At 39.8% G+C, this 24,542-nt stretch overlaps 1 protein-coding gene across 1 annotated transcript in view; it reads left to right on the top strand.

The window, feature by feature from the left end:
• The window catches only part of LOC136878687 (carboxypeptidase D), a 132,209-nt gene that overhangs the window by 85,149 nt on the left and 22,518 nt on the right, over positions 1 to 24,542 (top strand). Inside the window, exons 5-7 of the mRNA XM_067152099.2 lie at positions 5,983 to 6,170; positions 7,930 to 8,109; positions 14,788 to 14,906. Coding sequence (XP_067008200.2) covers positions 5,983 to 6,170; positions 7,930 to 8,109; positions 14,788 to 14,906 — 487 coding nt within the window. The remainder of the gene's footprint in view (positions 1 to 5,982; positions 6,171 to 7,929; positions 8,110 to 14,787; positions 14,907 to 24,542) is intronic.

Genomic DNA, 24,542 nt, shown 5'->3' with positions numbered 1-24,542 from the left:
AAATCTCGTCTCACCTATCAACTGAAAACGCCCGGAATAGATTGAGTCTAAAATCTCGTTCTGTATAGTTTTAGATAGTCTCAGAAAAACACGACTGTTAGCTTTTTTCAATGTTCCCCTTTAAAGTAGAATCTAGCTCGACCATTAAATTACCCAGCCCACGAAAAATTCCAAGATTATCGGATTAATTGGTTTTATTGTGTCCTCTCAGTGCGAACTCAGATTCTCCACAAAACTTTATTCAGTCAGTCAGTTAACCGAGTATGTAACGGTTTATCGATACGTCCTCAATTTTCAAAATATACGCACTATCCAATTGGCAGCTGATATCTACTTTACCAAGCATCGCGAACTGAATACTATTGTTCATATGCTTTTCATCAGGCTTATATTTTTTTTAACTCATTCAAGAGTTTTAGGTCCGTAACACCAAAGTAGGTTTCTGCCCACAAGTGGCCACGGCTCGTCCGTGGTCCGACAGCTCTACACTCTTACCGACCAACCAAGCAGAGGAGGGATGGCCACGGCTGTACCGTGGATCTACGCCTCTGTATTCGGGATACGGAGAGTGGCTGGTCCCCACTATCGACTGTCCTGAGAATGGTTTTCCGTGGTTTTCCATTTTCCTTCACTAAGGCGAATGCCACGGCCGCCAACCATCTCACCTTCACCGCACGTCTCCTTCTACAATAACCTCCTCACCTGAGAGACGACGTCACCGTCTAGGAGTCCCGTCTCCTACCTTCAGGGGAGGAATGAAGATATTTAGTAGTAGTACTTGTGAAATTCTGTTAACTGATGCAGTAATAATTTACCAAAGGAGATGTTCGATAAATTTTCAGCTTACTAGAAATCATTTGGAATACTAGGCAAACAATAATTGATTGGGAATCTGGCATTTAGCCGATAGCAGATCAGTGGTGATTGATTAATTGATTGATTGAATTTATTTGAAGGCCATTTCAAAATTTCTGCACACCGTAAAATTATGGTTCAATTTTATTTTTATTTTTCACAAAATGACTTTACAGGCCTTCAATGTAATCTCCATTCCTCTCAGTAACAGCGGCCCACCGTTTCAGCAAGTCTTGTATTCTCGTGAGAACGCCATCTCTCTTGATTTGTCTGATTACTTGCCTCCTCAACGGTTTGAAAACGTTTCCCTCGGAGTGCTTCCTTGAGTTTGTCTGGTGGGCTCATGTCAGGACTGTAGGTTGCAGTGGTGTATCCTGTATAATCTCCACCGAGGCATGCAACTAGTAACCATGCAGTAGTACAGTGTATTAGGTGAATTCCAATTCTCCACGCCCTAATAACATGTAGGTGAATTCGACCCTGCGATTCGTTTTGCAGCATTCCTTAGTAACGTCACCGAAAAAGTCCTCGCTTGGTTTCCTCTCAACAAGAAGATCCTTCTCTATCGACATCATTCCTAATGCAGAGAGACGACTTTGAGAATTGAGGACGAAAATTTGTATTCGCTTTAGGGCCGAGAAAGAGCGCTCTACAGATGATGATGTAGCGGGAATAGTTCTAACTAATGGGCACAGTTTATAAAGATCGAGAAGACCGCTCTGGAGACCACTGGTCAATATGAACTTCTGGATTTGAGACACAATCTTATCTTTGAAATGTTCAGAAGTGAACATTGTCCTCATTTCGGATTTAAGTCGTACTATATCACAATATTTTACAAGCATTTCAATGAAGGACAGATCTCCCGATGAACAGAAGCCATATTTTAACTGTGCTGGAATAATATCATGTATTTCCATGTAAACCCTCCTAAACTCATGTTTAACCGAAAATGTTCTTCCTTTCTTCTCATCCTTGGTGGATGAAATTTCTTTTCTGTTCTGTCCCAGACGTTAGCAAATCCACTGTTTCACACTATAGATACTTTAGTCTCTAAAGAATTCACTTCTCTGGTGCAAAATGCAATCTCTAGGATCTTAGATTGAAGGATGTTATAATTACGTAACTTCAGTCAATGAAAATTTTTCATTAAAAACATTCAGAAGAAAAGTGAACTGAAATTCGATGAACTTGGCAAGAAAGGCCCATGCCTCATTGATTGTATTGTTATCCCAGTTCCGAGGTTCCTCCAAAATACTTTCGTAAAGCTCTTAGAGAGAGGCACGATATTCCACGATGGTCTGTACTAAACGGCTAGAATAGTTCCACCTTGTTGGAGCAAGTTTCGGAAACCTTTCTTTGAGGATACTGTCCAGCAGGTTAGTTCTCTTAGAAGAACTGCTAAAAAAGTCGCAAAGCCACTCATCGTTGCGAAGAATATACGACATCTTTCTTGCATAAAACGGCTTGTGAGAGAACTAAATTAAACTTTTGCAGGTAGCAGTGGATAAATACAGCCTAGGAACCACTTCTTTTAGCTTTCACACCATTCATCTGACCTGCAAGCACCGCTGCTCCATCGAAAGTCTACGCAACTAATTTTTCGCAGGAATCAAAGTTATCCAGACACTCAGTCGCATGTCTCATCACTGTCCTGTCAGAACTCACATTACAGAAACCAACAAATCTTTCAACATCACCAGTATGAACGTATCTGAGGACAATAGATAACTGTGAAAAGTTCGAAACATCAGAAGTCTCATCGATCATAATTCCTACGAATTTAGCTTTCCCAACTGGAATCTTTATTTCAGCGGTCATTACGGTGCAGATGCTTTGAATTAAATCGTTCTGTATGAGTGGATAAAATCCTATAAATACACTCGCTGTTGTGAAGTGACTGTCTAATTTTTCATTAAACTCGACTAACAATTTAATTAGTTCTATGTAATTTCCTCTGTTGTTGGATTCACTAACCTCACTGTGCCCACGGACCGCACCGCAATCAGCCGTTTCAGAACTTTTTCTTAACGGCTTAGTTGTGCCTTAGAACCTTTTCCTGCTTCTGCTTATCCAACTACAAATCTATCCTAGTTTTACCAAAGATACCTACGGATATCCATGCATGGATATGACAGTCTGATTTCTCGTGCCTCACAATATCAGTGTGCATATTGTTTAGATCTGCATACCCACGTTTCTTGATGTTCCAAGGAGAATTTTCAGCAACACACAATAAGCAAGGCCAACAGAATAATTTGTTTACTGACTCAGAGCCAAACAGTTTTACTGTACATTTCTGGATTGAAAGTGTGAACACAATTCCTGTTTTCTGTTCTTAAATTTGCGAGGGAAGGGGAGGCCTCCCGGCTTTAACTATTTGAATCTTTTCATCGAACGAACGGGCAGTAAATGGCTTTCCAAACAATTTTACAATTATATCCATTTTAGACTCATCCATCGTTAACACCACAATGCACAAAACAGAATAAAACACCGAACATGAGAAATAGCACAGGAACCGCACACAGTGAATGAACTAACTAATCAACAAAACATACAATGAATGAACTCATTAGCCAGCCATAACTCAAGCACTGGATGTAAATCAACCAATGGCATTGGTCACTTTCGTTACGTTGGGTTCTCACTAGAGGGTAATCCGTGGTTCCCACTCGCTGTAAACTTGGAAATGCCGATTTACTCCAAGTTGTTAACAGATGGCAGAGGGTAGCATGTATATGGGGTGACCAAGTCTGACCAAGTTTCAATTGCAGCGACATCAATCGGAGGGTTTCAGAACTATGTCTGCCACCGAATGCAATTTTAAGATTGAATGCCTTACGCCCTTAACTTCTCCATTTGTTCTCCCTTTCTTTCTAGAGTGGAATAGATGGCGAGACTACACTAGCATCACACGTAGTCAAACAACGGAACTAGTGCAGATGCGCGGAGATGATGAACTTCTAAGAGATATTAATACTTATTTTGAAACAACCTAAAATCGTACTTCAGACAGTTCTTTGCGTTCTCATAACGCATGCAAGGAAAATACGCCCCTGGTAGGGTGGATGGGGAAGGATTTCTCACCCATAGTTCTCCAAAACTCTGCGTCCTGGTTCGGCAATATGCGGTCATGCATTACCATGCAGAATGAGCACTTCAGCTGCGAAAGTGTGGGACCTTCCTTGGCGCATCTTTGGCCGTAAAACATTTCGCAGAAAGTCTGTGTAGTATCGCTCTATTGCATTGGTTCCCTGGGGCACTCTCTCTGTTGGTATCTTCTTGCGATATGTTGTCAACAATGACAGCAGAAGTATAGTCTGTTGCAGTTACCGGCCGCCCACTCTTTGGGTTGTTTTCAGTGCTTGTACGGCCCTCGCGGAAACGAGAAGCCCACTGTAACACTGACTTCCATCCGGTACACTATCCCCATTAACTTAAAATAGCTTTCAGTTTTGATATAAGACCGCTGGCCACTACGTGAGATTTGACCTAAATTATTTTCTTCCTTCATTTCAAATCAGAATTTCTCACTCAAAACTCAAATGGTCATAACATGAAAACACGTGTTGACAGCTGGAAATCTGGCTCACAACTGACGCTTCGTGCGCGAGAATCGTTCTTCCACTGTTATGAACGTGCATGCGCTCTGTGCAGAACTTTTTAAATGGCTGTATGTATTTTAATTAATGTTGACAACTTTCTTAGCAGGCAAAATAAGGGTCCCCATACTAAGAATGTAAAATTAAGCATTTTTTTTTCAATTGTGCCGAAAGTTGAAGGGCTAAAAGACCCGGAAAGGGTTCAAATTGTGAATACTAGATAGCTCTATCAAACTTAAAAAAACCCACACATTTCGAAAATCACTTCCGGGCTAAGTGTAGTTCCGGGAAAAGAGCCTAAAATCGCTTGCTTCTCTACTTGTTTCCTTTTTAACCCTTAAATGCACAATTTCACATTTCTTTCAAATATGACAGTTTTTCATTCCAAAAGTAATACAGTACTACTAGAAAAAAATTTAAAAAATATATTTTTCAAAATAAGTATTTTTAAATTTATTTCGATCAGCCAAAATGTTACCAGCTTTGAATGTTTTACGTACCGGTATATGAAAAGCTGTACGATTTCTGTAGTTACTGCGATACTTCATTTTTACGGATATCCTTGCTCACGAATTATCTGAGATAAACAACGTTTGATTTGTCTGAACTGTTTAAAGGTAACACTTCACTCCGGGCGATTAGCAAGAAAGATCGTAAAATGAAACATTTTTAATACACCAGCGGCAACTGCCGAGTTCGTCTGTAAGTTAGAAGAAAATGCACACTTGTAAAATCATAAAACGGAAATAACAAGCAAGTGATTTCTCCTTTGCACATACGCAATGCTGTGCATTTAAGGGTTAAATTCAAATCCTAGCGAAATGAACTTATTTATATAATTCTTTCTCTGATGTATTCCTTGGTACAATTAGGCATTTTATGATATTTTGAAAAATGTCTACACCAAAAGCAGTTATAAGGTCTTAAGTGAAACTCTGTATTGACTCACATTAGCGCTCGTAGTGGTAGAAAAAAGGCAAACTGCTAATCTAATCGACCAGATAATGATGGTTAAGGAAAGGATTGTAATTTTTAGAAATAAATAAAGAATATATTATCATACTTCATTATATTTTATTTATCTAAAATTCGCAGTTCATTTTCCTAATATACCGGGCGAGTTGGCTGTGCGGTTAGGGGCGCGCAGTTGTGAGCTTGCATCCGGGAGATAGTGGGTTCGAATCCCACTGTCGGCAGCCCTGAATATGGTTATCCGTGGTTTCCCATTTTCACACCAGGCAAATGCTGGGGTTGTACCTTAATTAAGGCCACGGCGGCTTCCTTCCCATTCCTAGGCCTTTCCTATCCCATCGTTGCCGTAAGACCTATCTGTGTCGGTGCGACGTAAAGCAAGTAGCAAAAAAAAAATCCTAATGTATTTTCAACATACATTTATGTCTAATTTTGATATATTTTTTGTCTTTTATAGATCGCAATGCTTAACTCCTATTTGTTTACTAATAAATAATTACGAAGTTTCTATAGAAAATTATAAACATTTTTCTCTTTCTCTCTCTTGTAGACACAACACACGTAATGTGGATCTCAACAGGAATTTTCCAGACCATTTTCGGAAGAATACATTGCCTGTACAAGTAGAAATCACTGCCGTCAGGGAATGGCTCAAAGCAACGCCATTTATACTTTCGGCCAGTCTTCATGGGGGTGCTCTGGTAGCAAATTATCCTTTTGACAACACAAAAGAAGACAGTAAGTACTATTGAATTCATATATCATAACTGTACAGCACAGTGATATGAAAGATAGAGACTGCTAATCTGACAGCCATCTGCTTGAATCTCTGGTAGCCATGACGCTTAAAGGCAAAACAAACACTTCTTTTCATTGAATCTACCGTAGACAGGATCTTGAGAATTTGCTGTGTCTTTGAGAAAAAGTATGAGGTTAAGAAATACTTAAATAACGGTAAATAAATAAATATAAGTTCGCCTCTGTGGTGTAGTTGTTAGTGTGATTATCTGCCACCCACGGAGGCCCAGGTTCGATTACCGGCTCTGCCACAAATTTGAAAAAGAGGTACTCAGCCTCTGGAGGGATGGTGCCTAACTTACGGTCAAGGCCGCTTCCTTCCAACCAATTTTCCCATCCGCCACAAGTACCCTGTTCAGCATAGCAGGTGAGGCCGCTTGGGCGATGTACTGATCCTCCTCCCCTGTTGTAAAATCTCACGCTCCACGACTCTGCTCTTAAGGTGGTACAGGGGGTCCCTCGAAGAATCCGGGGAGAAAACCAACCCTATAAGATAAATTAATTAAATAAATCATAATAAATAAATCTTAAACAGGTGTAATAGAATTCTATTCGGATACTTCACAGACCTAAACTCCGTTATTTCCAATATCGTTTAAAACAAAACCGCCAGAATCCTTGCAATATGAACAAAGATATGCTATTTTAAAAATCACTCGTTTTATATGGATCATTCTGTGCTAGTGTATGTTTCAAGCAAGCAATAGACAATGTCAATTAACCTAACTATACCGAAAATATTTGACCACTAGTACTTTCATTCTTCCCCTGAAGGGGGGAGGCGGGCCTCCTGGACGATGACGCCGTCTCTCATGCCAGGAGATTTGTATCGGAGAAGGAGATATGCAATGAAGGTGAGAGGGTTGGCGGCCGTGGCCGATACTAGGAACTGTCCCGAAATTCGCCTTAGTGCAGGAGAATGAAAAACCACGCAAATCCATTCTGAGGACCAGCCCATCACCGTCTTCCAAATACAAAGGCGTAGAGCCACGGTAGAGCCGTAGCCATCCCTCCTCTGCTTGGTTGGCCGGTCGGAATAAAGAGCTGTCGGATCACGGAACAGCCGTGGCCACTTGAGGACCGAGACCCACTCTGCATCCACCGACCAATCACTCAGATGAATAACCCAGAACTGTATTATTACTGTTTGTGTTTTCTTCTGCTGCTGACATAAATATGTCTTGCAGCTGAGGGTCATCCGAACATTCGTATAACGAAATAGTTTGTTTTTTCTTTCTTCTTTACAGTTTGCTTTACGTCGCACCGGCACAGATATGTTTTATAGCGACGATGGGATAGGAAAGGGTTGGGAGTGAGAAGGAAGTGGCCGTATCCTTAATTAAGCTACAACCCCATCATTTGTCGGGTGTAAAAACGGAAAACTACGGAAAAACATCTTCAGGGCTGCCAGCAGTGGGATTCCAACGAAATAGTATTATGTAACAAAATGTGTTACGCGATGTTACCTAGCAACAGTACCTTGAGAACTGCACAGGCTTTAGATCTGTATGCCATGGCCATCCACGAATACTTCACATCACAGCCTGCACGGCTGCTAGGTAACATCTCGTTCTACATTTTACTGAAAGACACATTATTGATCATTTGCTTTCCTCAACGGGAAATTTAATAACTTTTTTTCATGAAGTGTTTGATGACTGCTTTGTTGGGTTGTAATGTTCTCTGACTTCATTTTCAGTTGGAAGTCCAGTGGCTCCAAGCGACCCCTCCATCACTCCAGATGATGATGTGTTCAGGCATCTCGCCAATGTCTACGCGTCTACACATCCCACTATGCATAAAGGTCTGCCTTGTCCTGGCGAGAAGGAGGGCTTCAAGAATGGTATCGTGAACGGGGCTTCCTGGTATCGTGTGACAGGTAGGATGTCGATATGTTCGAGCTACTCTAGTACGTTGTGAAACGAGATCAGTCGGTACATCCTCGCTGTTGGGGTTGCCTGAATTAAATAAAGATGTTACTGTGAGCTTCGTTATACGAAGAAAGAGATCATTGATCATGCGTCGGTGGATGGCTACATATGTCATTAAGACATGTTGTTAGTGTGCTGTTTGTACCTGCAGAAGCAAAGTAGGACCACGATAATCTGGCATTCGATAGTCTGGCAAGCATCAAAAATCGATTTCCCCCCATATATTGTAGCATTTAGCGCTGCCACGGTTGGCAGTACAGTCGCACGCGTTCGGAAGTTATCGAAACTGTTCGGTGTTTCGTCAGTCACTGTGCGACTATGATTAGCTAGTCGCCATCTTGACTGTACTACGATTCTTCGTTCACGAAGACTTACAGTTACAGTTCTTACATTTGCACGAGTGCGGTGCGGTTTTTTGTTTTACAGTTATTTAATAAATTCACTGTACCGCATCAACGTTTAGTTATGAGTACGACTGTCAAACAGATTACAGCACAACGAAAAGTTCATACGTACAGTGAATATGGTTTCTAAGCAGAACCTATCAAGGGCCCAAGCCTTAAAAACCATTGTGAATTCACAGAGAGGAACCAATAATACGATGTTGCTGCAGTTATGAATCTCCACATTATACAAAATATAATATATTATTTTATATTATATTATTATTTTATATTATATATATATATATATATATATATATATATATATATATTATAACATATTATTTTGTCGAAAGAGAGCTCAATCCAACAAACAATTATATACCGTATCCCTACAATATTGCCGAGAGCTCAGAAGAAAATTCAAGCTATTCCATCAGTCCGACATGTTCCACACCCTCTACATCATCGGACACTAATGCTAGACCTATATTTGTATTTGTATTTGTATTTATTAATGAACACAACAGGCGTTCAGCCCCGAATACATGTTCACAATAATAATAAATAAATAAATAAATAAATAAATAAATAAATAAATAAATAACTAATAAAATTAATAAACGTAGTCCAACCTAAGCCATCACTCTCCACCATATAAAAAATAAAATAAAATGAAATGAACAATAAAACAAAAAAGACCTAACGCCACGGTTCTATACCAGAACCAACTCCATCTACACCAGTTAACAACAGCCTGGTCTATGTTGACATTCTACTGCTGGTATTGCAACTTTCTGCTTGTTATCACTCACACGTACCCATTCATCACGCAACCTTCTTGCTTCAGCATTTTCATCACCTCTATTATTCCCTGACCTACTCCAAAATAAGCTACAACAGCAACATTACAAGATTGCATACCAAACCAGCCATAATACTAACATTGCTTTTAATCTTTCAGATTCCACCTCCTATAGTAAAAGGCTAAATAATAACAACAATATTCCGTCATTGCATTCCAATCCATCATACCACAGCTTTTACCAATCCGCGTTAACATTGCTTCCTTTCATTTCATTCCGCCATAACACTCCATAATAAAATTACCTCACCATCTCCAAAAATTTCGGCAATGAATAACAAATACCAATCACGCATATACCAACACCTCTCCAACATCATATTTCTTCATCCTCTCCATACAAACAAACCAAAATTTACAAAATGATAATAAAATCACCTCTCTCCAGCTCCAAAAATTCAATACTCATACCAGACACCAATACAATAATACCACCTCCCAACTCCCACGAAATCAGCCGTAAATAAACCATCTCAATACCAAACCATACATCACCTAATCATAAATACTAAGCCTTCAATACTTCCAACACCACATTTCAGCAATACAACACCAACTCCACATCATATACCACCTCTACTTATATCACCACTTCTCCCACACCACATTCCAACGATATAACACTTTTCCAACACCACATTTACCACCACTCCTCCAACTCCAAATATCAACAATAAATATACCACTTCTCCATCACCACATTTCAGCCTTCACAAATAAATACCATCATAAATTAATAAAATTACCTCTCCATCTCCAAAAATTTCGGCAATGAATAACAAATACCAATCACGCATATACCAACACCTCTCCAACATCATATTTCTTCATCCTCTCCATACAAACAAACCAAAATTTACAAAATGATAATAAAATCACCTCTCTCCAGCTCCAAAAATTAAATACTCATACCGGACACCAATACAATAATACCACCTCCCGACTCCCACGAATTCAGCCGTAAACCATCTCAATACCGAACCATACATCACCTAATCATAAATACTAAGCCTTCAATACTTCCAACACCACATTTCAGCAATACAACACCAACTCCACATCATATACCACCTCTACTTATATCACCACTTCTCCCACACCACATTCCAACGATATAACACTTCATAAATTAATCATAACATATAATCATACCAAGCCCTCAATATTTTCCGACACCACATTTCAGCAAAACAACACCAACTCCACCTCTTATACCACCTCTATTTCTTCTACCATTACACTCACCTTCTGCCATCCGCCATCTTATACCACCACTTCTCCAACACCACATTTCAACCCTATAACATATCATAACTTATACATCACTTCTCCATCACAACATACCAAGCCCTCAATATTTTCCCACACTACATTTACCACCACTCCTCCATCGTCTACTTGTACCCCACATTTCTCTCAGATCTCTGTCCCTGTGTCTGGCCCTACTCTGGTCGAGACTCAACAAGCTTAACCTTGCCGTTACCTTTTTACCCTGCTCTTCCCTTACTTCACTGACACTTCCCTTACTTCTCTCTTCCCTGCAAATAGTCACATTCTCACTTGTCCTTTCTACCCGCACTTCTTCACTCCGAACACTGCTATTGGTCACTTTATCACTTGACACCTCTCCCTGCCTCTCTTCACACGGTACACTGTTACTTCTTGTATTTTGCCTATCCTCTCCACTAATTTATTTATTTATTTATTGACTTGTGGCGTGGCTCAGGCTATGAAGCCTGCTGTTATGCCAAACCATCTCATATGTACTACATTGTACAAACTACAGAGTATTAGGATTTCTAGTTATATATAATTAATTATAAAATTAAACTTAAATAACAGTTATAAACAAAAGGTAAATTTCTGAGAGTCACTTTTAAGAAAACATTAAATACTAATTTCTTAAGTCTATGTACCATTTATAACATGTTTTTTTAAATACATTTCTACTATGTATGTCTCTAATTACAGCCGGAAGGGAATTCCAAGAGCGTATGGTTGAAGGTATGAATGAGTTGCCGTACCCGGTCGTGCGGTAAATTGGGAAGCTCAGCAGGGAAGAGGTTTCTGACCTTGTAGGTATACTGTTTGGAGATGACAAGTATTTAAGATCCATTCTCAGATAACTTGGTGTGTCTGTACGGAGAATGTTGTGAACAAGCGAAACAGAGTGAAGGTTTCTTCTCTCCGCCAAATATAACCACGACAGCTGTTCAAGACAAGGTGATATATGGCAATACCTGGGCATATTTAATACAAAACGGATGCATGTATTATAAGCCCGCTTTGACTTCATCTCTAAGTCCATCCTCAGCACACTGTTATTTGTATTTCGCCTCACTTGCCTACAGTTTATTGCACTACTCTCCTTTTCTCCCTCTTGTTTTAACTTCGATTCTAAATCCATCAATCTATCCACAGACCAGATTCTCTTCCAGTTTCTGTCTGACACCACTAGATTTTGACCTCTGATAGTTGCCCTCAGCCCCTGTTTTACAGCCAGTATCTTGTGTTTTCTGAGTAGCCTCTCATTTCTGATCGCGTCACTTCCCACGTCTCTCCTTATCCATATTTTATCCCTCTGGACATTTCCCGCATTTGCTAACACAATATCCGCCATCAACGTTGAAAACAATTGAACCTTTATAGGCTTATTGCCTCTAGTTCTCCCCACTCTCTGCACATCGTCAATATCCACTTCACTAAAATTTATTTTCATTTTTCCCTGTATTAGGTCCACTACTTTATAAGTTGTAATTACTTTGACTTCACTCGTCTCCTCAGGCACTCCATAAATAAACAAGTACTTCTTCCTTCTATCTAAAGTATTCGCTTCCACTTCTACTTTCAGCTTTAAATTTTCCTCTTCAAGTCGCCCTACTTTTTCTCTTAATGCTACCACTTCCTCGGTGTTATTTCTCACCTGTGCTGCTATGTCGTCCGTTTTTCCTCTTATCCATACTTCCATTTCTTCAATCTTACTGGTCTGTTCTTCAATCATCTCTTTTATTTGCCCGAAAGGGCAAACTTCTGTCAACACCTCTCGTACAGCTCTTTTGATTGCGTCCATATTTTCTCTTTCCTCATTTCTACTAGATGACGGGCCTGGGTTCAACTCGACTCCCCCAATACATAGTAAAATTATAATCACTGCTGCCGATAACAATAGTTCTCCTTTCCTCTCCATATCCATTTTACACCCACCTGGCTTCTTTTCTTCTTTCTTCATTTTCCTCTGCCATCTTCCTATCGTCGCTCTGTACTGCTCTATACCAATCATTGTCGGCCCACTTCTCGGCGACCTTCCAGCACTCCACACTCTCGAACTCCACTCCCCCTCCCGGGATTCACCGCTCAATGCGACCTCCTTTGTCGGTGGCTTAGGCAAGACTGTGCTAGACCTATAGACAATGATTCAGATGAATTGTACCAAATTCATGGTTTTTAACAAATTTATTTGATTAAAATCAACTTGTTTTTACGAAGCCGTGGTGCTTTTTTTTAATTTCAAAATAGGCCTACAAACTTAACAGAAGATATTACAGTAGTCTATAAAGAATTGAATGAAGACCTACGTTATGTACTCTAAACTGAATACAAAATTGAATTAAAAATCAACTCAGCTCCTTAACTGAATAAACAGTATTTAGGCCTTCCGTTCAGAGGGTCCCGGGTTCGATTTCTGGCCAGAGGGGGGATTTGAATCGGGTATGATTAATTCTTTTGACTCGAGGACTGGTTGTTTGCGTTTTCTCCAACACTCTCTTCTTCATATTCAGACAACGCACCACACTACCAACCACCAGAGAAACACGCGATAGTGATTACATCCCTCCAGATAGGGATGGCGTCAGAAAGGGCATATGGCCGTAAAACAGGTCTAAATCCACATTAACTACACAGGTCGCACGCGTGACCCCACGAGGTGTGGGATAAGTGGTAGAAGAGGACAGGCGTACAAAAATGATTTATATGGAACTTTCCAAAATTTTGAGTCTAAACTGATTTAACTGTGCAGTACAGTATGTAATTTTTAGTTCAACTTTGTTTTTTACAGTACAGTACTACAAACTTTTAATGTTTTATACTATCTTTTGTTGTGTTTAATAAATAACAATTATACGTTTTTGTACGTTAAAACTGTCGTTTTTATCTACAGTCTATCCACTTGCATAAATCAGGTTCTTAAAAATGACTGATAATCCGATACTGACAGATCCTCAAATATGTTGTAGTAAGGATGTAAAGGGGTAAGACCCCAACTAGAGTATGGTTCCAGTGTATGGGACCCTCACCAGGATTACCTGATTCAAGAACTGGAAAAAGTCCAAAGAAAAGCAGCTCGATTTGTTCTGGGTGATTTCCGACAAAAGAGTAGCGTTACTAAAATGTTGCAAATTTTGGGCTGGGAAGACCTGGGAGAAAGAAGACGAGCCACTCGAGTATGTTCCGAGCTGTCAGTGGAACGATGGCGTGGCATGACATTAGTAGACGAATAAGTTTGAGCGGTGTCTTTAAAAGTAGGAAAGATCACAATATGAAGATAAAGTTGGAATTCAAGAGGACAAATTGGGGCAAATATTCATTCATAGGAAGGGGAGTTAGGGATTGGAATAACCTACCAAGGGAGATGTTCTAATAAATTTCCAATTTCTTTGAAATCATTTAAGAAAAGGCTAGGAAAAAACAGATATGGAATCTGCCACCTGGGCGACTGCCCTGAATGCAGATCAGTATAGATTGATTGAATGTCGTGGGGCCAGGCGCGCCACCTCCGGGTAATGATGATGATGATGATGATGATGATGATGATGATGATGATGATGATGATGATGATTGTTGTTTAAAGGGGCCTAACATCTAGATCATTGGGGGGGGGGAATGATTAATATAAATAAAGGCATGTGGAGTGATCAAAAACTATTAATCCAAACATTCCTTTATATTAAAAATATTCACAATCAAACAGTAAAATAGGCTAATAGAATTCCAGATAGACCCCCCCAGCACAAAAATAAATCAATGTTAAAATAGCACAACAACACGTCAACAAATTTAGGATATAATTATAAACTATAGGGAGATCAGGTCGACCAACAAATAGATTAACGCCGGAACGAATCGACATGTAAAATTCATCACGGGAGTAAAAAAAAAGAAGGTATTTCAATATATGTCCAGCAAATTATTACATTGCTCTTTTCTTGTACTTTTCTAGACAGCTGATGAAAGAATTGGCATGCCAACCTCGGGTTTCCGTAGGTGCTATTCTTAGTCCTGTTACACAGCGTGGATTAAATGCACCCAGCTACCAAAGTGGGTAACTACTTTATTTCTGTTGCGTAGCTCATTCACTGAATTTCTCCCTCATCTTGCAGGTGGAATGCAGGATTACAACTATGTGTGGCATGGCTGCCTTGAACTCACCCTTGAAATCTCATGCTGCAAATATCCTAGTAAAGATGATCTACCGATGTACTGGGAGCAAAATAAAGAGGTAAAGTATAAACAATTGTTATAAATAAACATTGTCTGTTTTACCGATCTAATTTAATCCATGATCACCCAATTACTTCCAACACACACACACACACACACACACACACACACACACACACACACACACACACACACACACAATGACAACACTTCACTTGCCTGTTTACATAAGTATTTTATCTTCACAACAGATTTCCGGCTTGCTGGTATTTACCTGGAACGGGCGATCTTTCCGTAATCTTGATTGACGGACCTCGCACCACCGATCCACTCCACTCAGCAGTTTCATTCACACAGGTTTGAACATAAAAAGTCTGTTGACTATTACAACACACGACTGAAATAGACTTGGCTCGACTCCAGACAAGTCCGATATTTCGGACAATCAATTAACTTGTCTTCTCCACACATTGAGACAACACAACTCGACACCAACCACTATACAACATCACCTGCTCCAACACTCCACCGCGACGACACTTTATCAACACTCACGATGAAACTACTCTAACATTACTTTCCAACACACACCCACACCAGTTCGCGCCGAACCTGCTTTTGTATAAGTTGTGATGAGGTTCCATTGTCTTCGGCGTGAAGCCAGAACACGAATATTCTAGCCTCGCCTTCCGAAAAATCCATGCATACCCCAGACAAAAAGGACAATACAAGGATAGGCCGTCATATGCCCTCATGCTTGTTGGGAGAACTCTGGCCTAACTCACTCATTCCTTCCAAGAAATACCGACGGAGGCTACAGAGGTCTGGCAATACTAAAATGGTGTCTTCGCGTCACAGAAGGCGGATGACCCTCATGCAACAGTTACCACTAATTTGCGCTTTCCATATCAGTGTTTTACTCTGGATGTCTGAGGTTCGCCGGCTAGGATAATCTTCTCCGCCCACTTGCACGTTTCTCTTATATCCTGCCTTCTATTATCAGTTGAACTTTTTGTCAAAACAGATTGCTTGAGACTTTACATGACCCCGGCACGACGGTGTATCCCCTTGTCTGCCCATAATATCTTCAACATTATGTGATGCACACATATTTCAAGGTCCTGCAATTGATTCTTTGACAAAGTTTTTAATTTCCGTTGTTCGACACCGTGATCTTTTTTACTTTTAAAACACCACTCAGACTTATTCGTCTACTGATGTCATTCCACGCCATCTCTCCACTGGCAGCTCGGAACATACCACTTAGTTGAGCAGCTTGTCTCCTTTCTCCCAAGTCTTTCCAGCCCAAAGTTTGCAACATTTTTGTAACGCTACTCCTTTTCTGAAATCACCCAGAACAAATCGAGCTGCTTTTCTTTGGGCTTGTTCCAGTTCTTGAATCAAGTAATCCCGGCGAGGGTCCCATACACTGGAACCATACTCTGTTTGGGGTCTCACCAGACATGACACCCCCAAATAATTCCGAGTTGTAAATCACGATCGGATGCAGGATGTTTCTTAACTTCAGAAACACTGTATCTACATATGGATCCACTTGTTTCATTACCCAACATTCTAGGTGCTTCACCAATCAAACAAACAAACAAACAAACAAACAATCAATCAATCATCACTGATCTGCATTTAGTGCAGTCGCTCAGATAGCAGAATCTCACCAGTATACAACGAGTCACTAACGTCTGGTAACACTTTTATTCATTTCTTACACAAAAACTGTAAATGGCACAGCTTTCATATATAAATATTAAAGAAGAATTCAAATGTTCTTGTTTTCAGTGTTTGATTTCGCAATGTCTCGATAGGGGTACCACGTATAACTCGACACTGTAATCAAACACTTGCTAGAACAGGAAAGACCGAGCTCGATAGCTGCAGTCACTTAAGTGCGGCCAGTATCCAGTATTAGGTTCGAACCCCACTGTCGGCAGCCCTGAAGATGGTTTTCCGTGGTTTCCCATTTTCACACCAGGCAAATGCTGGGGCTGTACCTTAATTAAGGCCACGGCCGCTTCCTTCCCAGTCCTAGCCCTTTCCTGTCCAATCGTCGCCATAAGACCTATCTGTGTCGGTGCGACGTAAAGCCAATAGCAAAAAAGAACAGGAAAGTGTTGAAATCTTCTTTCATTTCTGGGAACAATCATTGCTCTACGAACTGATCTTTTCGGACTTCTTATGAATGTCACTCTTACACGGTTAACGAACTCTTCACTTTCTCCAGGACGGCCACTTCTCTTCTTAAGACACAGGCAAACAATATTCACAAATTTGGCATGAGAGGCATAAATAACCATCCTACTTGTTTCTTTATCGCACTTAGCCTTGAACTACCGTTACACATTGTAACGTTCCAGACGTTACAGTGTAATTATGTTAATTTTATTATGTGTAATTAATTCAGGAATTTAACGTCATGATATTTATTTGGTATGTAATTGTATTATAATTCATGTTTAATCATTTGCTCACTATCATTTCATTACTTTGTAACTACGACTTATAAACGAGGGCTGAATATCCTAATATTCACTTAGATTCTTGCGACAGTCGGTTAAAATTAACTTGCAGTAGATTTCAGTTATCTTGCCACATCACCGAGGAGGAAGGGAGGACAAATTTAGACATCAAGTTCTGGGAAATGCGAGCACGTGTTCACGCGTCCTAACGTAAGCTACCGTATTTCGACCAGAATGATTCGAACTGTTCACCGCCTATATTTTCAAAGGAGCGTCATGTTGCCATGGATACTGATTGAAAGGACGAATAGAAGAACAGTTGATATCATGATTTTGGCCCGTCAACTCTAATATCTGGAGTGGGGAGAGAGGTGTCATCTGATTGGACCACGTGTAGCGGCCTGTAATTAGCGCGAGAGAAGGTTATAAGAGGGCGTGTTGGAGCTCCTGGAGGGTCTCTCTACAACGTCTTATTCGCTTCTGCGAGTCTCTCTACATTATTCTACGATCTTCTACGAGGCTTCTACTTGATTTTCTACTTGATTCTGCGTCTCGATACTTAGAAATTCTGAATGAGGGGTGTATAGCCACTCTCATGAGGAAGTACGTACAGCACGGCTACAAGACCGGTTTGAACCAGTCTAAGTCAATAGATAGTTTTAATCTAGATAGAAATGAAACTTCAGAGAACATTATCAGTAAAGTTGGAAGGATTCTTAATTGAGTATCCTCTCCATATAACCCAAGGTGGTTCTTCTAACTGTGACATAGGGCTTATCTCCAATCTATGGGATAAAGCATAATAGGGAGTGTTAGTTTTGAAGTCATCTTCCAATTAGTGGTGGGTGCAATTGGCAAGGCAGGAATGGTACTGAGCTGCAGATGAAGAGATATCCAAGACGAACGGTGATGTTCCCGCTACAAGGAGGGAAGCTTTCCAAGGACCAGCAGAACAAGACGACATGGTGAGCAAGCGAGTTAAAGATATTGCAAGTTTTCGCGAAGTAGAGTCATTCAATTTTTTATTAAATTCATTTTCTATTTTAAATTCAGTTCTCGTTAAACCGTCGTCATTTATATTAAATATAATAAATAGTATTTTTCTAGTTCATTGTAATCAATCTGCCTTAATTAGCCTTTTGATTTCTAATTCTCCTACTTAATGATTAGTGTACTATCACCTCACCCCTGTGATAAGAGTCTGTCCAAGCTTGATTATAAATTTTATCTTTAAGTCCTCAACTTAAAGATTGGCGCCCTTTGCTTGCTTGGTTGCATTTCTCATTTGATGATGGTTCTCCGAGAGGGGAAGTCACATAAATGCCGCTCCAACGTGTGGCGAGAAAATCATTAAGTACGGAGCAGTTAATAACAGTAACGATATCAGAATTCGTATTATGGGCAAAATTTGGATATCCACGTTTCATTAAGAGTGTTTGATTGTGGGAAGGATCATGGCTGATCAGACGAAAGAGGAGAGGATGTTGCGCAGTGGACGGGCGATAAAAGGCAATAATGTATTGAGTTCAGAGGAAGAGTTGTGTAGTCTTGTAGAGGAAATTGAAGATAGAAGTGTAAGTAGTATGGAGAGTGAAGGCAAACGGAAAGAAGTCAGTATGGAGTCAGATGATAGTAGGATGGGGGGCGAAGCGGAAGTAAACACTAACAATGAAAGTAATAATAATGATCAGTTAATGGGAATGATGCAGTTAATGTTAAGTAAGATAGAGGACAGTAAAAATGAGCTTAAAAGTGAATTAGAACAAACTAACACTAAAATTGAGAATATTAAATATGAACTTAAAGAACAGTTAGAGCAAACTAAAGCTGAATTAAGCAGGGAGATGAGAGAAAATAAGGAGGAAGCGAATCGGAGAATGGACGAACACAGTAGGCAGTTACGCGATCTGGTGGTAAAAAATGAACATTTTAATAAGCGATTAGAGGACCAGAAAAGCGAATATGTACGACAAGGGAAAGAGGTAGAAGAAAAGTTTGCGGAACAGAGAAGTGAATTCCTGGAATTAATGGGGAAGGAAAACAACTCTACTAGGGAGGAAGTAATGAGGCAGGTCACTAGTATTGATAAGAGAGTTGAGACTCAAAGAGGGGAAATACGGATATTTAAAGACCACGTCCAACAAGAGATTGACACGGTAAAGCTTAGAATAGAAGATGAGACCCGGGCAAGTGAAGAAAGGTTTGCGATAGCTGAAGAGAATAAGATTGAAATTAGGACATTGAAAGAGAAGCAGGTTAATTTGGAGAGAGAAATTGATAGGAGAGACAGAGATGTAGAATGCCGGATGGAGAAAGCAGAAAATAAGTTAAAACAGGTGGCAAAGGATAAACAGGTTTTCACGGGAAGGCAATGTCTAGGAAATAGCTACATTAGGGAAATTGAACTACCTAAATTTAATGGGAAACAAACGAACCCGCTAGATTTCCTTAAGATGATAGAGAAACGGTTTGAAAAGCGTCTAGAGGAAGGGTCTATGGACTGGGAAGACGTTATGGAAAATATTGACCATGCTTTTGTAGGAGAAACTCGGTCTTGGTTCATGGTATATAGGCAGACGATGACGAACCTGAAAGAATTCAGAAATAAATTTAGAGAGAAATTCTGGAATGAAGCGATACAAGCTCGGGAGAGAGAAAGGGTGGTATTTGGGAGGTACAAACAGCATGAAGTAGTTACTATGACCGAGTACTTCCTGGCACATGTCATGATTTGTCAGAACTTAGATGGTATAACCGAAGGGTCTGATGTAGTAAGACTACTTTTAAGACATTTTCCGGACAGGGTGAGAGAAGCGGCCTGTATGCAAAAAGTTGGAACTATTCAGGAGATGGAGAATCTACTAGGCAGTTTTGATGCGTTAGGTAACTTTAGAAGTAGAACGGAGAATATTCAGAACTTTAGTCATCACAACGGAATGAGACATAACGGTAGTACACAGAATTACGAAGCTCGCAATCAGTTCAGACCTCAGCAGAACAGCAGGAGAGGAGCATCTGAATATAGGACAGGAAATTCCCAACGGAGGCCAGAGCAATGTACTAATGAGTCCAACGTCAATACACAAAGGGAACCTTTAAACTAACGAGAGGCTGTAATGTTAGGTCAGAATTCCAGCCTAGTAAGAAGGTAGCGAAGTGTCTTGCCATGAAAGTGTTACCATATGACCTCGATGTTAGAGACGATTTGTTGTATGAACCCGAGCAGAATAATGGAGATTCAAGTAATAAAGTAGTCAATCCCGTGGTTAAATTGAAAGTTTGGGGGGCGTGGGTTAAAGTTTTGATTGATTCTGGTAGCCAAATATCATGTATTAGTTCTCAGTGGTATGAGTCATTAGTGAAACAGGGTATTCAGTTGGAGGAAATGCCTGTTAAGTCTACTTTCATCATTACGGCTGTTGGAAAGAGGTCTAAGCAAATTTGTAAACAAGTAGCTGTCCCGATCTGTATTAATAATTTTATTAGCGTTCAGATATGTTTGGTAATTCCGCATTTAATATTTGATCTTATCTTGGGATCTGACTGGTTAACGTTAAAATTGGCTCAGTTAAATTACAATGATCTAGTGCTAAATTTGAGGTGGAATAATGAGGATATTAAGGTCAAGTTTGAGGAGGAAATTCAGAGGAAAACGGAAGTTAGTACAGTGTGGAGAATGAAAGAGGTTTCTAAAGTAAATGAAGAGGCTAGTGAGGGCCTGAAGTTGTGTCAGTTGTGGATTCATGAGGATAAAATATGTGGCTTGAAAGAAGCCGTAAGTAGAAATGAGTTGAATGAAGTCCAGGAGGACAAGTTATTTGAAGTGTTATGTGAACACGTGGAGATTTTCTCCGAGAAACCTGGTGTTACCCATCTGTATGAACATTCTTTTTCTGTGCTGGATAAGACTCCATTCAGCGGACCGCGATATCCGATACCACACAAATATGCAAAAGCCGTAGAGGATCAAATTCAAGCTATGTTAGCAGACGATGTGATTGAATTATCAAACAGTCAATATGTTAATCCCTTAATTGTTGTGCCTAAGTCTGATGGATCAATACGTTTGTGTATTGATGGCAGGGAGATGAACCGACGTATTGGTGCTGATCAGTTGAGATCACAAACCATTGAAGAGTTGATACAGAATTTTCAGGGTAAGAGTTGGTTTTCTACGTTAGATCTTAGGAGTAGTTTTTGGCAGATACCTTTGAGATCAGAAGACAGGCCTCTTACTGCTTTCAGCTATAAGCATAGTTTGTACCAATTTAGGCGTGTTCCTTTTGGGACCCGTACGAGTTCGGCAGCCCTTATTCGCGCACTTAGTATTGCCTTGGGAGATGATACTGGAGATTATGCTACTATTTATATCGATGATTTAGTTATAGGATCTAGTACCTTTGAAGAGCACTTGGACCACTTGGAGAGGGTTTTTTCTAAATTAGAGTATGCTGGTTTTACTCTGAAACTTGACAAATGTGTTTTCAGTAGACGAGAGGTGACTTTTTTGGGGCACCGTGTATCGGCAATGGGAGTGACGCCTGAGAGCACAAGAATTGAAAAAATATTGAATACTACGACACCTAGAAATATTAAGGAGCTCAGATCGTATATTGGTGTATGTAATTTTTTCAGACGATTTGTAGTGAGATTTGGTAACTTACTAGAGCCTCAGAATGAACTAGTGAGAGCATTAGGTTTGCCTGAGGAACCACCTCGTAATGCTGAATTTTACGTCCGACTGGCACGGGAGAACCTGATTAAATCTGGAGATAAACGTAAAAGGCAACAAAAACGTAAAGTAATGGATAACTTTGAGGTAGGTGATATGGTTTTGGTGAGAGTTCCCATGTTGTCAAATAGTGAGGATAAGGTGACAAAGAAATTTTTTCTTTTATATCAAGGCCCTTATAAAGTACATAGAAAACTAGGACCCTGTGCTTACAAGTTAGCGGATGGCGAGAGCGTAATGAATGGTTCGTACAACATTAGTAGTTTAAGGAGATACCTGTCGTGTGAGGTGGCTGAACCGGATTGTGAGATATAGGTCAGTAACTCGGGGAAGTTGCTACTTGTTATGTCAGACTACGAGCGGTATGTGTTTACGTCTCAATTGTGGTGGTATTTCCTAGTTGTGTTTGTAAACAAGGAAAGTGTTTGTGTGACGGTAGATTTACGCTCGTTCATTAACGATAGATCATCTGTTTTCCGTATGTGAGGCCATGAAATTTTATATATATTTGTTTTCTGAGATGTTACATAAGGCTAATTAAAGCTGACGACGGCAAATAATTAATTTTCCCGTATGTGCATTTCTAACTTGCAATAGTTTTACCGTGAGCTTAAATCACGTGTGTATTTGTGTGAAGTGTCTTACATCATGCTTCAAGATAAGGTTGAAACATTCGAAAGAGTGATAAAAGTGTAAATTGTTTGTATCATATGTTTTCAATTTTTTAATGTAAAAGATTGGAAGAGAACGTGTTACTGCTATCTAGCAAAGAATGTCGGAGAGATGGGGAGGAAAAGGACAGATAGACACTCGGAAGAGTTTGTAATCTGAATTGTATATATTATGTTATATTCTCTAGAATAATCTTGTTTTTTCTTACAAAAGTGAAAAGTTGCTCATGATGGGCATAATTTAGCATCTAAACCTCAAGATGAACTGAAATAACAGACAGTCGCAATGGGAAGCAGTCTAAGAGAGATATGGAAAGAGTGAGATATAATTAAGTGTATGAAAATACTGTCGCTCGTTATGGGCAGGTAATAGAGGTATTTCATGTCAATGTGGGAGTAAGGGTGTGAGTTCTCAACTCATGTGATATTTGTTAAGAACTCATGGGGGCGTATGTAACGTTCCAGACGTTACAGTGTAATTATGTTAATTTTATTATGTGTAATTAATTCAGGAATTTAACGTCATGATATTTATTTGGTATGTAATTGTATTATAATTCATGTTTAATCATTTGCTCACTATCATTTCATTACTTTGTAACTACGACTTATAAACGAGGGCTGAATATCCTAATATTCACTTAGATTCTTGCGACAGTCGGTTAAAATTAACTTGCAGTAGATTTCAGTTATCTTGCCACATCACCGAGGAGGAAGGGAGGACAAATTTAGACATCAAGTTCTGGGAAATGCGAGCACGTGTTCACGCGTCCTAACGTAAGCTACCGTATTTCGACCAGAATGATTCGAACTGTTCACCGCCTATATTTTCAAAGGAGCGTCATGTTTCCATGGATACTGATTGAAAGGACGAATAGAAGAACAGTTGATATCATGATTTTGGCCCGTCAACTCTAATATCTGGAGTGGGGAGAGAGGTGTCATCTGATTGGACCACGTGTAGCGGCCTGTAATTAGCGCGAGAGAAGGTTATAAGAGGGCGTGTTGGAGCTCCTGGAGGGTCGCTCTACAACGTCTTATTCGCTTCTGCGAGTCTCTCTACATTATTCTACGATCTTCTACGAGGCTTCTACTTGATTTTCTACTTGATTCTGCGTCTCGATACTTAGAAATTCTGAATGAGGGGTGTATAGCCACTCTCATGAGGAAGTACGTACAGCACGGCTACAAGACCGGTTTGAACCAGTCTAAGTCAATAGATAGTTTTAATCTAGATAGAAATGAAACTTCAGAGAACATTATCAGTAAAGCTGGAAGGATTCTTAATTGAGTATCCTCTCCATATAACCCAAGGTGGTTCTTCTAACTGTGACATAGGGCTTATCTCCAATCTATGGGATAAAGCATAATAGGGAGTGTTAGTTTTGAAGTCATCTTCCAATTAGTGGTGGGTGCAATTGGCAAGGCAGGAATGGTACTGAGCTGCAGATGAAGAGATATCCAAGACGAACGGTGATGTTCCCGCTACAAGGAGGGAAGCTTTCCAAGGACCAGCAGAACAAGACGACATGTTGAGCAAGCGAGTTAAAGATATTGCAAGTTTTCGCGAAGTAGAGTCATTCAATTTTTTATTAAATTCATTTTCTATTTTAAATTCAGTTCTCGTTAAACCGTCGTCATTTATATTAAATATAATAAATAGTATTTTTCTAGTTCATTGTAATCAATCTGCCTTAATTAGCCTTTTGATTTCTAATTCTCCTACTTAATGGTTAGTGTACTATCACCTCACCCCTGTGATAAGAGTCTGTCCAAGCTTGATTATAAATTTTATCTTTAAGTCCTCAACTTAAAGA

The sequence above is a fragment of the Anabrus simplex genome, chromosome 8 (genome assembly GCF_040414725.1).
Source record: "Anabrus simplex isolate iqAnaSimp1 chromosome 8, ASM4041472v1, whole genome shotgun sequence".
NCBI lineage: Eukaryota > Metazoa > Arthropoda > Insecta > Orthoptera > Tettigoniidae > Anabrus > Anabrus simplex.
The sequence above is the reverse complement of the archived record's forward strand: the minus strand, read 5'-3'. Positions and strand labels throughout refer to the sequence as shown.